At 38.6% G+C, this 12,736-nt stretch overlaps 1 protein-coding gene and 1 long non-coding RNA gene across 6 annotated transcripts in view; one reads left to right on the plus strand and one right to left on the minus strand.

The window, feature by feature from the left end:
• Nucleotides 1-12,736, minus strand: part of LOC105466950 (pleckstrin homology domain containing S1) — a 33,465-nt gene that overhangs the window by 8,166 nt on the left and 12,563 nt on the right. For all 5 annotated transcript variants that reach the window (XM_071069095.1, XM_071069096.1, XM_071069094.1 and 2 more), the window contains 6 exons: nucleotides 7,883-7,971; nucleotides 7,664-7,770; nucleotides 6,895-7,029; nucleotides 5,488-5,563; nucleotides 4,469-4,585; nucleotides 1,947-2,066 (listed from right to left, as the gene is read on the minus strand). In XM_071069095.1, coding sequence (XP_070925196.1) covers nucleotides 1,947-2,066; nucleotides 4,469-4,585; nucleotides 5,488-5,563; nucleotides 6,895-7,029; nucleotides 7,664-7,770; nucleotides 7,883-7,971 — 644 coding nt within the window. The remainder of the gene's footprint in view (nucleotides 1-1,946; nucleotides 2,067-4,468; nucleotides 4,586-5,487; nucleotides 5,564-6,894; nucleotides 7,030-7,663; nucleotides 7,771-7,882; nucleotides 7,972-12,736) is intronic.
• Nucleotides 2,825-12,736, plus strand: part of LOC139356184 (uncharacterized) — a 35,377-nt gene continuing 25,465 nt past the window's right edge. Inside the window, exon 1 of the long non-coding RNA XR_011607625.1 lies at nucleotides 2,825-3,020. This is a non-coding gene — a long non-coding RNA (uncharacterized lncRNA). The remainder of the gene's footprint in view (nucleotides 3,021-12,736) is intronic.

Below are 12,736 nucleotides of genomic sequence, written 5' to 3' on the forward strand. Positions count from 1 at the left end.
GACTCAAAGTCAATTTTCTTCTCCTGGATCCCTCATGTGGCTGACACAAGTGTTATTTCTATTGAAACTAAATTGCTATTTATCTTTCTGTTTCACCATTAGGCACTTAATGACACGAAAGCGTTTCCCCAATCAGTTCTACTATAGAATCATGGCACTTGGCTGGGTCAAAGACTTTGACACAATGTGTAGCTGGTCTCAGGCTACTGTGCTCACAGGCAGGCCAAGTGGCTTCAGGGATGCTACAATGGTCTAGGAAAACACTGCCCTTAGGAAGCTCTCAATAGCCCCCTTAGAACAAGGAGAGTCACTTGTGGCGATGATTGCTCAGAAACCCTAAGGCCTACCTAAGTTCACCATTAACCCATGATGGAAACCTTCCTTCCAGTCAAGCCAGTCTTCCCATTGGCCCCCTGCAAATGGTGCTCTTCTGTCGCCATATTCATGCAGTCTTCTTCACCTAGCGTGCCATCTTTCCTTCCTGCCTACTGAAATCATGTTCAGGCCTGCCTGAAGTCCCACAGCCCCCTCTGATCACCTCAGTTACTGCAGAGCTCTCCTTTCTCTCAATTTCCATTGCATAGTTTTGTACTTATTTATTTATTTTTTTGTCTTTTTAGCTTAGTTTTGTCTGCTTTACTAGACTTTGCCTATCATAAAGTACCTAGCAAAGGCCAGGCCTCTAACTGATGCTCAGTACACGTCTGATTGGTTGGCTGGACTATCATAAAAGACTGCATCCCAGGAAACACAAACATGAAAATCTTTTGGTGAAAGAAGAACTATGTGCTCAAAGGAGCTTGGGAAACACCATGTGTTGTATTTGACTTGACTATTTACAGTGCACCACTGTATACTAAATGCTCTGAGAATTCTGCTAAGAAGTTTGTTTAACTTATTTTAACTGGGTGTTTCCAGAATTTATTTGACCCCAGAATGTTTCTTTTAAATAAACATATGTCACCCTCTTACGGAAAACCCTCAGTTTGGGAAATGATGCAGCATTGCCACCCTCCATTCTGTCTTCCTATCTCTCACTTCCATTCTCTTCTCTCTATAGTCCACAGCGGATACAGCTGCTGGGTTAATACTAATGGAGGATAACTCAGGTTTTGATACTTCCCAACTCAGAAGCCATCGCTTCCCCTATGCTGTCTACAGAATGAAGTCAACTTGGCATTCAAAACCCTTCATGGGCTGGCTCTTTTCTTCTGTTTATCTCCCACTATGCCTTTCACACACTCTAGGATGCAGCCTCACTGAACTATTCCCCATGCATGTATCAAATGGCACTTCATCCCGGAAGCCTTCCTTGACTCTAGTAGAGACAGAAAATATGCTCTTTTTCTATTGCTTCCGGAGCATACTGACCACGTCTTTTGTGCAGCATGATCCTGTGGTAACTGACAAGACTATGCACTCAGCAGGGTGATGTCAGGCTCATTACTTTAGCCACCGTGCCCAGTACAGTACAGTGACTACTGCTCAGAAGGCATTCAGTAAGGGCCTCCAACTGATCAATAGACTGATCGATACACAGCACACAACTGATCACCCAAGCACCTTGACTCACATTATTCTTTCTGCTAAGAATGCAGAAAGACTCCTCAAGGCAATCCCCCACATCCAAATTTTACTCATCATGTATGGTCAAATGTCATCTCATCCCTGAAATCTTCCTGATTTTTTGTTTGAAAGTCATCTCCTCCTCCCATTGCTCATGCACCCCTAGAATTTTATAAGCATCTCTCTTCAGCACAGAACCCTTCTGTCTTGTATTACAGCTGGCTCCTAGCCAAGTGTCAGCGCCATGAGCACGTCATCTGTATTTGATTTACCTCTGTGTTCCCACTGACCCTAGCCTAGTATTGCACGAAAAGTGCATGGCAGGGTTTCAGTAAATATTTGTGAAAGAAACAAATGATGAATGGACAAGAAAGGATTACCTCTAAAAGAACACTTCGAGGAGTAAGATAATAATTCTCTTCCTTCACATCTTGAGTGGTTTCTGATAAATCTTGTAGATGAGCTTGCCTAAATCCTGGAGAACTTTTTTCCATTAAATGCTGAAGAAAAGAGATAAAAATGCTTTGCTTTTTCTTTGCAAGAGATAGAATTAAATCACATGCATTCTGGAAAACCCATAATAAATTAGTTGGGTTAAAAAAGACCAGAGGGTCTTCCAAGGTTACATCTGGAAGCTCACACAACTTCAACTTGCCTCTTGAGTCTGGGTCACCACTGAGGATGAAAAAACATAAGCATAGCACTCAGGCTTTTTTTTCTCTACCATTTGGAACAGTCACTCAGAACAAGTGGTTTTCTCCTGTGGGTGGTATTCTTTTTTTTTTTTTTTTTTTTTTGAGACAGAGTCTTACTCTGTCACCCAGGCTGGAATGCAGTGGCGCAATCTCGGCTCACTGCAACCTCCACCTCCTGGTTCAAGTGATTCTCCTGCCTCAGCCACCTGAGTAGCTGGGAATACAGGCACGCACCACCATGCATGGCTAATTTTTGTATATTTTTTAGTAGAGATAGGGTTTCACCATATTGGCCAGGCTGGTGTCAAACTCCTGACCTTGTGATCCACCTGTCTCGGCCTCCCAAAGTGCTGAGATTACAGGCGTGAGCCACCATGACCGGCCCTGTGGGTGGTATTCTAAGTCACTAAGCTCTGGAGTTGCCACCCTCATCTTTTTCCTGTTATCATCCAATACCATCTGAGAATGTAATTAACCCAGAATCAAGGCGCTGCACCTTTGCTGTTCCTGCTCCATATTTTTCTTTTGTGTTCTGTTCACATACTTCTATTGTTTCCATGGCAACGGAATTTGGTTGTGTTGATCATGTGATAGTATGAATTATAGGTTTCCATCTAGATTCAACCACTATTGCCTCCCCTTCCCCATAGATACACAATATTCTACTAAAGTAGCTTCTTCGCGTGGCAGAAAAATTCCAAGAACAATGCCTCAGAGCAGGGGGTTTGGAAAAGACCCTGAATGTTCTCTAGGAAAAAAGTCAAGTTTTTTTTTTTTTTTTTTTTTTTTTGTTGTTGTTGTTGAGATGGAGTCTCCCTCTGTCGCCCAGGCTGGAGTGCTGTGGCCGGATCTCAGCTCACTGCAAGCTCCGCCTCCCGCGTTTACGCCATTCTCCTGCCTCAGCCTCCTCAGCCTGTAGCTGGGACTACAGGCGCCCGCCACCTCGCCCGGCTAGTTTTTTGTATTTTTTTAGTAGAGACGGGGTTTCACTGTGTTCGCCAGGATGGTCTCGATCTCCTGACCTCGTGATCCGCCCGTCTCGGCCTCCCAAAGTGCTGGGATTACAGGCTTGAGCCACTGCGCCCGGCCAAAAGGTCAAGTTTTTAAATATACGTATGTTTAAGTTCTGTCCATGTTTTAGGCTCCAAGCTCATGGGGCCAGATTATGCTGAGTTGGGGGTAAAGGAAATCCACTTAATTTAACCACCACCACCACCATCACCCAGCAAGGCAAATAGTACTATTAACTCGAGCTGGTTTAAAAATCACTGGATCTATAGTGTGAAAAGGCAAGATGACAAATAATGTTATCTCTAGGGGAAAGGAGATATCATGAGTGAAAAGCAAGAGGTGCTTACAGAAAAGGGTGAAGCTTCTTAACTGCTGCATACCACCGTTTCTACTCACTAAATGAAGAACTGAGGTGAAGTGTTTGGCATGGTGAATTTGATATGCTACAAAAAGCTTTCAAAATAGTTGGAGAGCTACCAACTAGATAAAATAAGGGGCTAGGGCTCATTAGATGTACTTGGTATACATGGACAGGGCAAAGTCAATGGATAAGTCTTTAAGAGACAAAATAGTATCTGTGCCAGAGGACAAAACCACTCAGCATGTTTATGACTAATATCCCAAGTTGGGAACATTGCAAATCCAAGAAAGCTGAAGGTCCAATTACAAGTCGCTTTGAAGAGGCAGATTACATTATATTTTATGTCTTCAAATGGATTTCATTAGAAATGAGGATGAAGTGATAGACAGCTATAATGAATGAGAAGCAAGATTGATCAAGGTAAAGGGAGGAAATTAACAAGAAACTTGGCCTTTGCCTGAGGAATACAGACAGAATGGGCAGAAAACAGGTGGTGTCTGGGAAATCTTTTGGCAGAGGGATCTGTGCCCTCTGTGTGAAAGAAAGGAAGAAGTCGCCGGCCAGGTTTTGGTTTAGCAAAGGGTCTTACACTAGCATACCCAAAGCATATCAAGAGCATCCAAAATCAATGAATACACTGAGACGTATTCAGGGCAAGCCCTGAGTGAGGCTCATCTGTGGTATGGGATAAACATCAGGGCTAAGAATCATTCTTATAGTGCATCGGGCTTTGAGGAAGGTGGGCGTGGTTAAATTCAATTGCTAATTGGTAAGATTTTTAAGCATTAGCTGACTCCCAGGTGTGCTGTCCTGAGAAAGAAGTGAGCCCCATTACCGTGTCCTGGAGACCATTTCTTGGTGAGCTGGAACCAACAGCCTCCGATGTGCTGGGAGGGCCAAGGAGAGGGCTGGGGTAGAAGAGGGTTCTTTTATTACCCAATGAGAGTTCCTCCTGCTCACAAAAAAGGAATCAGTCAGGGCACCGTTGATCTCCATCTGGAATGAAACAGCAGCCTCTCTACTGTGCTCCTTGCCTCCCGTCTTTCCCCACAGTGATCTAACATTCATGCCACTGGCCTGCCAGCATTATCTCACCAAGAAAAGAGCCGAACTTGTCTCTCTCCTGTTTCTAAACCCTTGAGGACATTTAGCATGACCCTCAGAGATGGCCAGCGTTTCCCTCCACCTGTCTTCTCAACTGTGTCTCTTTCTGACGTCCTCTGCCCTAGTTCCCTTTGCTCTAATCATTTCAGTCTACTTGAAGACATGCCTTGATTTCTCCTTCTCTTTGGCTTTTGCTGTAAGCATGGAACAACCTAGAAAACATGTCAAAAAACATACCTAGGGGCCAAAGTTCCATCTATAAAAGTCTGCCCTGAGAAAGGACTTGGGAACATTAGCAGAGGCCCTTTTGAAATAAATTTAAAATGTAAAACTACTAAGCACGTACATGAAAGATACGTTATATTAAAAATGCAAGATACATGAAGAACATTTTTATAGAACCTGCCCTAGACTTAATCATTCAAAAGGGAGCTTGTCATGCACCTTGAATAACAACGATGGAAAATACTATGTTCTAGCTACTACTTAAAAAATGCCACAGTTAACTTTTCCTCCCTCTACCACAATAATAAAAGTCTGAAGTGTCTGTATTTTAGCTCTCTCACAAAACACAGAAGAATTTTTTTCTATTGTTAATCATAAAAAGTAATAAGGATGTACATTTTCTCACTTATTTATTCCTTGTATTAACGCCAGTTGCTAAGGAGGCAAAGGAAAGCTACCATTGTTTTCTATTGAAAGAGGGATGTATTCAGGTGCCCTGTTATTTTGTTAGTGATATGGAGTCACCTCTGTGTTCTGATGTGTTGCTTTTATAACCTGGAGAAATGATGACATGAAGGAGACCCAGTCTTTAATCTTCTCCCTGTTGATAGGAATAAACTTTTAGCTGGCATGTGGCAACAAAAGTGCTTGTACTTCTTTTGAACCAGAGAAGGATTCTTTTATGAAGGTTAGAATGGCGGTGAGAGCAGGTACCAGCGAAGTAAGAATTTTTCCTAGGTAGTTTAAATGCCCTCGCCACCTCCACATTTGCACACTAGAATTAATGCTCAGCCACCTCTGCAAAGAAAGCTCAGAGAAAGGGAAGAAAAGTAGAAAATAATAGTAGTAATCACAGGGTTTGGGGCTTTCGGCTTTGACACTGATTTCCTTTATGTTCTCAAGCCAGCCCCCTAACCTGTCAGTGCCATTTTTGTGTAACTATGCAGGTGGGCCTTCCCTTAGAAAGTGCACATGTTGATGAAGAATGTGCTTGAATGAATTTGTATAATCACATCTTTTCTATGGACTCACAGGACAACTTAGAAGAAAGCTTTGGTCAATCTGAAACAGATCAGGGTTTTTCATATGTTGGCTTTGGCACTGTCCACCTCCTCTGCACAGTCTCCCCCACACCAGCTTTGCCTCTCCCTCAGGCAGATAATCATCCATGAAGAGTCCACTAGGCACCTTAGCTAGAAGCAGAAGCCCCTCTTAAAAACTTCAGACTCCTTTGGGGGCAAGCCTAGTTCCTCCCTAATATATGTAGCTTGGTGGATGTTTTTGTATTGGGTTCTTTTACATGGAATGCTTCTGGGGTGATGGTGACTGTTATTGGTTGAAATGCACGCTCCCCACCCAATTTGTGTGTTTCAGTTCTATATCCCAATACCTCAGAATGTGACCTTATTTGGAAAGAGGGTTGTTGCAGATGTAATTGGTCAAGATGAGGTCATACTGGAATAGAGTGGGTTCCTAATCCAATATTACTGATGGTCTTATAAAAAGGGGAAATTTGGACACAGAGCTATGCACACAGGGAGAACACCATGTGAAGACTGGAGTTATGTTGCCACAAGCCAAGGGAACTACCAAGAGTTAGGAGAGGCCCCTGGAATAGATCCTTCCCTGGAGTCGTCAGAGAGAGCATGGCTCTACCAATACCTTGATTTCAGACTCCTAGCCCCTGGAACAGCGAGACAATACATTTCTGTTGTTCAAAGTTACCCAGGATGAGGTACTTTGTTACAGCAGCCCTAGGAAACTAGCTCAGTAACTTTTCAAGATACTTTAACAAATAGCAAAGATTGCCAAGATGGCATCTGAGGTTGTAGCATGGGTTCAGAAACTGTTTATTGGTATAAAATGTTTTGTTTTTTGGTTTGTTTTTGTTTTGCATGCAGTAGACATTATGTGTTATCTTACTTCTCTCACCTGTCATGGCCAATGAGGAAGTATTCCCTGTTAGTGGTTCTGATGGACATGACCTCATCAGGGTGGCATTTAAACATCTTCTGCACAGATTGCATCTTTTCCTGGTTACTTATGCCAACTTCTACACTGGAATTTCTGTTAGATATTGACACAAAGTATTAAACCAAGGTAAATACAGAAATAGAAAACTGACTAATATTTTATATTGGGATTCAAATGGAATAAAACTTTAGATGTGCTGGATCCATGTTTTGAAGATTGTCCAATAATTTTAGAAGATAAGTTTGGATTTTTGATCTGGTTAATTAATAATTGAAATTATTTGGTTTAGCCTAAGATTCAAAAATTTCTATTTTAATTGGATTCTTGATTCCACAAATTATCTTTTTTAATTTTTGGGTGCACAATTTATTAAAGAGAAGACCAAAAAAAGCTGATCTAAATATTTTTAAAAACTCTATCTTAACTTTATAAAATGAAAATTTCATCCGCTCCCTCTCATCCACAAATTACGTGAATCAAACTCCCTAACGGAATGCCTGTTAATTAAAGACTTACCAAGTATGACATACAATATGAAACAAATATTCAACTATCTTTTACTTAAAGTGCTCACTATTTTAGCTCCTATTCAGTCACAAATATTATAATAAGCTTGAAGCCTTTGGTTCCTTTGGTCAATTATGTAAATTTCAATTTGCATGCAACTTGTTACTGTTTGACTTTATAGTATTTGTTGTTATAAAAGTTTTCTTGCTTGGATACACACTGATCAATTTCAATGGACCCTCGGTGATGATGGTCTTTGTAATAAGAAAGACTAAAGCTCTTTTCCCCAGTCCTTGACAGGATGAAAAACCGCTTTTTCCAAGAGGTCTGAAAAATAGAAAGATTTTATGTCTTAGTTAAATCTCAGCGGAAAAGAAAGGATTTTTAAAAATGCTCATGAGGCTGGTGGGAGGCTTGTTAAATCATAGCAAATACTTACCACAGAGAAGAACAGCTGAGAAGGTGGTGATTTAATAAAGTAATCTTGTTTGCAGACTTCATTTTCATAAGAAAATGTAAATTGTTTGCCTAATGAAAGTGAACAGAACTCAGTTTGTTCCTCATACATTTCTGAAAAGAACTGCCTCAATTGGAAAACACTATTTATCTCTGGAAAGACCTTCAGATTATTCAGTAGTTACGGAAAAGAACACCTATAATAACCCAAGAAAACAAAGGACCAAACGTGTGATTCTTATTCCTCCACAGCCAAGACCTTCATTCAAACAACATTTGAAAGCATGTTAATTCAGCTCACACCTGTCTGGCTTTCTGTTTCTAGAGTACATCGTTGGCTCTCTACGTGTGAGCGAAGATTTGGCTCTTAGTTCCATTGCAGAAGCATGATAATTTTGCATTGCCCTTTGGCTTAGCAAACAAAATCAAAAGCACCTGCTGTTAAAAATGATGTGGCAAAAACTATTTGGGGAAGGGGGACAGGTAGAGCTCTGCAGAAGTTGGGAAAGGAGGGAAGGTAAACACAGCCACCTCCCCAGAATTACTGGATGCTATCCTCATAGCCCCAGCAGCTGTATTACCAAATCTTGAGTCTGTTTTCACTTAATAAAGAAGCTCTAATTTTTTAGTAAAGACTGCCCTTTCCAAAACTGAGGATGAACTAAACCTATAGCCTGGATGTGAAAGCAAATCCAAGCTAAAACAAAAACAAACCCAAAACAAAAAAAACAAAAATAACAACATCGTGTTTAACAACATTAATTGTGTTTTTCTAAATAGTGAATGTAATACATATTTATTGTGGACATTTTAGAAAATATAGAAAATATTAAAACTGCCTATAATTTCATCACTCACAGAGAAGCAGTGAACATTGTAGAAACTTCTTTAATCACTTCTGCCACCCCATTTTCAATAGTGAGTTGTTTTGCTTTTGTCTGCTAAGCCAAAGGGCAATATATACTGTCTCCCTAAGTATTCAAGAGTGTTGATTAACACATGTGGGTGCTGAAACTACCTGAGGCCAGAGAAAGAACCATTAAAAAAATCAGAGGCTCAGAAAAAGTGCCTGTTACCTCCAGCCAGACTGGAAAAACTTATAATTTACAGGGCATTGGACAGAGTACTCAGGAATGTCTTGCCTCAGTGTGAGGAATAATTAGCTGTATACTAATTACTAGCTCTACACTGAGCACTGCTCCAAACCCACCTAACAAATCATAAAAGACTTAGAAGAAAGTGGTTTCCAAAAAATTTAACTGCATCCCAGAACAAAGCTCAAGATTCATAGGAATACAAAGATATTCAGGACCCAACAAGGTAAAATTTGCCATGTTTGGCAGTCAATCAAAGTTTACCAGGCATACAAAGAGGAAGGAAAGCATGATCAATAATGAGGGAAAAGTCAATCAATAAAAACAGGCCTAGAACTGACACAGATGTTAGAATTGGCAGAGAAAGTAATTAAGGCTGTTATTATCAGTGTTTTCAAGAAGTTAGGGAGAGATATAAAAGATATAAAGAAGACCGAAAGTGAAATTTTAAAGATGAAAGCTACAATGTCTCAAAAAAACAGCAACAACACTGGATGGGAGTAAGAGCAGATTAAATATTGTACAAGAAAAGATTAGTGCACTTAAAGGCATGGCAATTGCAACTAACAACATAAGCAAAGAGTTAGAACATAATGTAAAAACTCGAAAAGAGCACCAGTACACTGTGGACAATTTCAAGTAGCCTAGTATACAAGTAATAGGCGTCCCTGAAGTGACAGAGGAAGAAATAAAAAATATCTGAAGCAATAATGCTAACAATTTTATAAACCTAAAACTATAATCCCAGAGATCCAAGCAGTTCAATGAAGCTCAGCACAAGATACACAAAGAAAAGTACGTCAAGGCATGTCATAACTGAATTGTTCAAAACCAGCAATAAAGAAAAAAAATCTTAAAAGCAGCCAGAGGAAGAAAAGACCTATTATATACAGAACAAAGACAAGAAATAGAGATACTGATTTCTCATCCAAAAAAAAAATGCAAACAAGAAGAAGTAAAACAATATATTTAAGGGTTGTGTGTGGCAGCTCACGACTGTAACCCCAGTACTTAGGGAGGCTGAGGCAGTGGATTTCCTGAGATCAGGAGTTTGAGACCAGCCTGGCCAACATGGCAAAACCATGTCTCTACAAAAATACAAAAATTAGCCGGGCGTAGTGGTGCAAGCCTGTAGTCCCAGCTACCTGGGAGGCTGAGGCAGGAGAATGGCTTGAACCTGGGAGGCAGAGGTTGCAGTGAGCCGAGATAGCGCCACTGCGCTCCAGCCTGGGTGATAGAGTGAGACTCCATCTCAAAACAAACAAACAAACAAACAAACTATATTTAAAGTACTGAAAAAATACTCTCTTTCAAAATTCTATATTCAGCAAAACTATCTTTTAAAAATGAAGGCAATTTAAAGACTTTTTAGATATATAAAAGCTGAAATAATTAATCATTAGGAGGCTTGCAGTATAAAAATACCAAGGGAAGTCCTTCAGGAAGAAGGGGAATGATAACATAAAAATCTGAATTTAAACAAAGCAATAAAGAGCACTGAAATGGTAACTACTGAGGTAAATGTATGAAATTATTTTCTTGTTATTGAAAACATTGAAACATCAACTGACTGTTTAAATAAAAATAATGACAATGTATTGTGCAGATTATAGCATATGTACAAGTAAAATGCATTCCAACAGTAGCATAAAGGCTAATAGGGAAAAATGGAAATACATTTTTGTAAAGTTCTTTTATTATATGTGAATTGGTATACTATCACTTGAAGTTAGACTGTGATGTGTATAAACCCTCAAGCAATCAGTAAAATAACAAAACAGAAAGTAATGACTAATAAGCCAACAAAGGAGATAAAATGGATTCATAAAAAATTTGATTATTCCAAAAGAAGGCAGAAAAGGGGAAAGGGAGAATAAATAACCAATAGGACAAATAGAAAATAAATAATAATATGATACACTTACACTGGACTATATCAATAATCATGTTAAATGTAAATGGTCTAAACACCTCAATTAAAAAACAGAGATGACCAGATTGGATAAAAAAGCAAGACTCAACTCTATGGTGCCTGTAAGAAACACACTTTAAAGATGAAAATACAAGTAGGTTACAAGGAAATAACTGGAAAAAAAGATATGCTATGCCAACGCTAGTCAAAGAAAGCTGGAGTGCCTGTATTAACATCAACGTAGATTTTAAAGAAAATAATATTACCAAGGACAAAGAATATCATTTCATAATAATAAAGGGATGAATTAATCCTAAGAGGACATAAAAATTTAAACATATATGCCCCTATAACAGAGCTTTAAAATACATGAAGCAAAAACCGATAGAACTGCATGAATAAAAGGACACATCCACAATTATAGTCAGAAATTTCAATATCCCTCTCTCAAGAATTGATAGAACAAATAGTTCTAAAATAGATATTTTAAATTTTGGATGCATTTTTAATGTTTTAAATAATAAGCTTACTAAGAGATTTCAATCAAGAAGAGTGATGCTGGCCTCATAGAATGAGTTGAGAAATATTCCCTTCTCTTCTGTTTTGTAGAAAATCAGCAAGAATACAGTAGGCTTGAACAACGCTACCAACCAACTTTACCTGATTGATATTTATAGAACACTCCACTCAATGACAACAGATTATACATTCTTCTCAAGGGCACATGCAACATTTGTTAATATAAATTATATTCTGGACCATAAAACAAGTCTCAATAAATTAAAAAGCACTCAAATCATATAAATCATGTTTTCAGAGCACCAGGAAATCAAATTATAAATCAATAACAGAAAGACCTCTTAAAAGATCCTGAAATAAATAATCTCTAGATTTAAAAAATCCCAAAAATAAATTTGCAAGTTTTTTATACTGGATGACAATTAAAACACAAGATATCAGAATTTGTGGATGCCACTAAAGCAGTACTTAGGGAAAAAATTTTTTAATGCCTATGTTAGAAATGGCCATGTTTGAAAAGAACAAAAGTCTCAAATTAATTATCTCAGCTTCCACCTGAAACTGAACATGAAACTGGAAAAAAAAAAAAAAGAAAGAAAGAAACCTAAAGTAAATAGAGGAAGCGAGATAATAAAGATAAAAGTGGAATTCAATGAAAGAAAACATAGAAAAACAACAGAGACAACTAATGAAACCAAAGTTAATCCATTAAAACGATTAACTTAACAAACCTCTACCTAGGCAGATAGACCAGAAAAACTGGAAAGAAAACACAATTTGCCAATATTAGGAGGAGAGAGGGGACATATCTACAGAGTCTACTGATATTAAAAAGATAATAAAGAAATGTTATGGACAACTTTATTCCAATAAATTTGGCGACTTAGATAAACTGAAAAATTCCTTGAAATACACCAACAAAGGTCACTGAAGAAGAAATAGATGACCTGAATAGCCTCCTATAGCTATTAAAGAAATTGGAATTGTAGTTAAAAATTCTTCACATAACGATAACATTAGGCCCAAGTGGCTGTACTGTTCACTTTGATCAAACATGTAAGCAAGAAATCATCAATTCTACACAAAGGCTCCCAAAAAAATTGAAGACAAGGGAATATTTCTCAACTCATTCTATGAGGCTGGCATTACTCTTCTTGATTGAAAACTCTTAGCAAACTTATTGTTTAAAACATTAAAAAATGCATCCAAAATAAGTAAAAATAAATAAAACATCCAAATTGAAAAGAATGAAGTAAAATCATTTCTATTTGCAAGTGACATAATCTCATATGTTAAAAATCCCAAAGAATCC

This window comes from Macaca nemestrina, chromosome 9 (assembly GCF_043159975.1).
Source record: "Macaca nemestrina isolate mMacNem1 chromosome 9, mMacNem.hap1, whole genome shotgun sequence".
In the NCBI taxonomy this organism is placed as follows: Eukaryota; Metazoa; Chordata; class Mammalia; order Primates; family Cercopithecidae; genus Macaca; species Macaca nemestrina.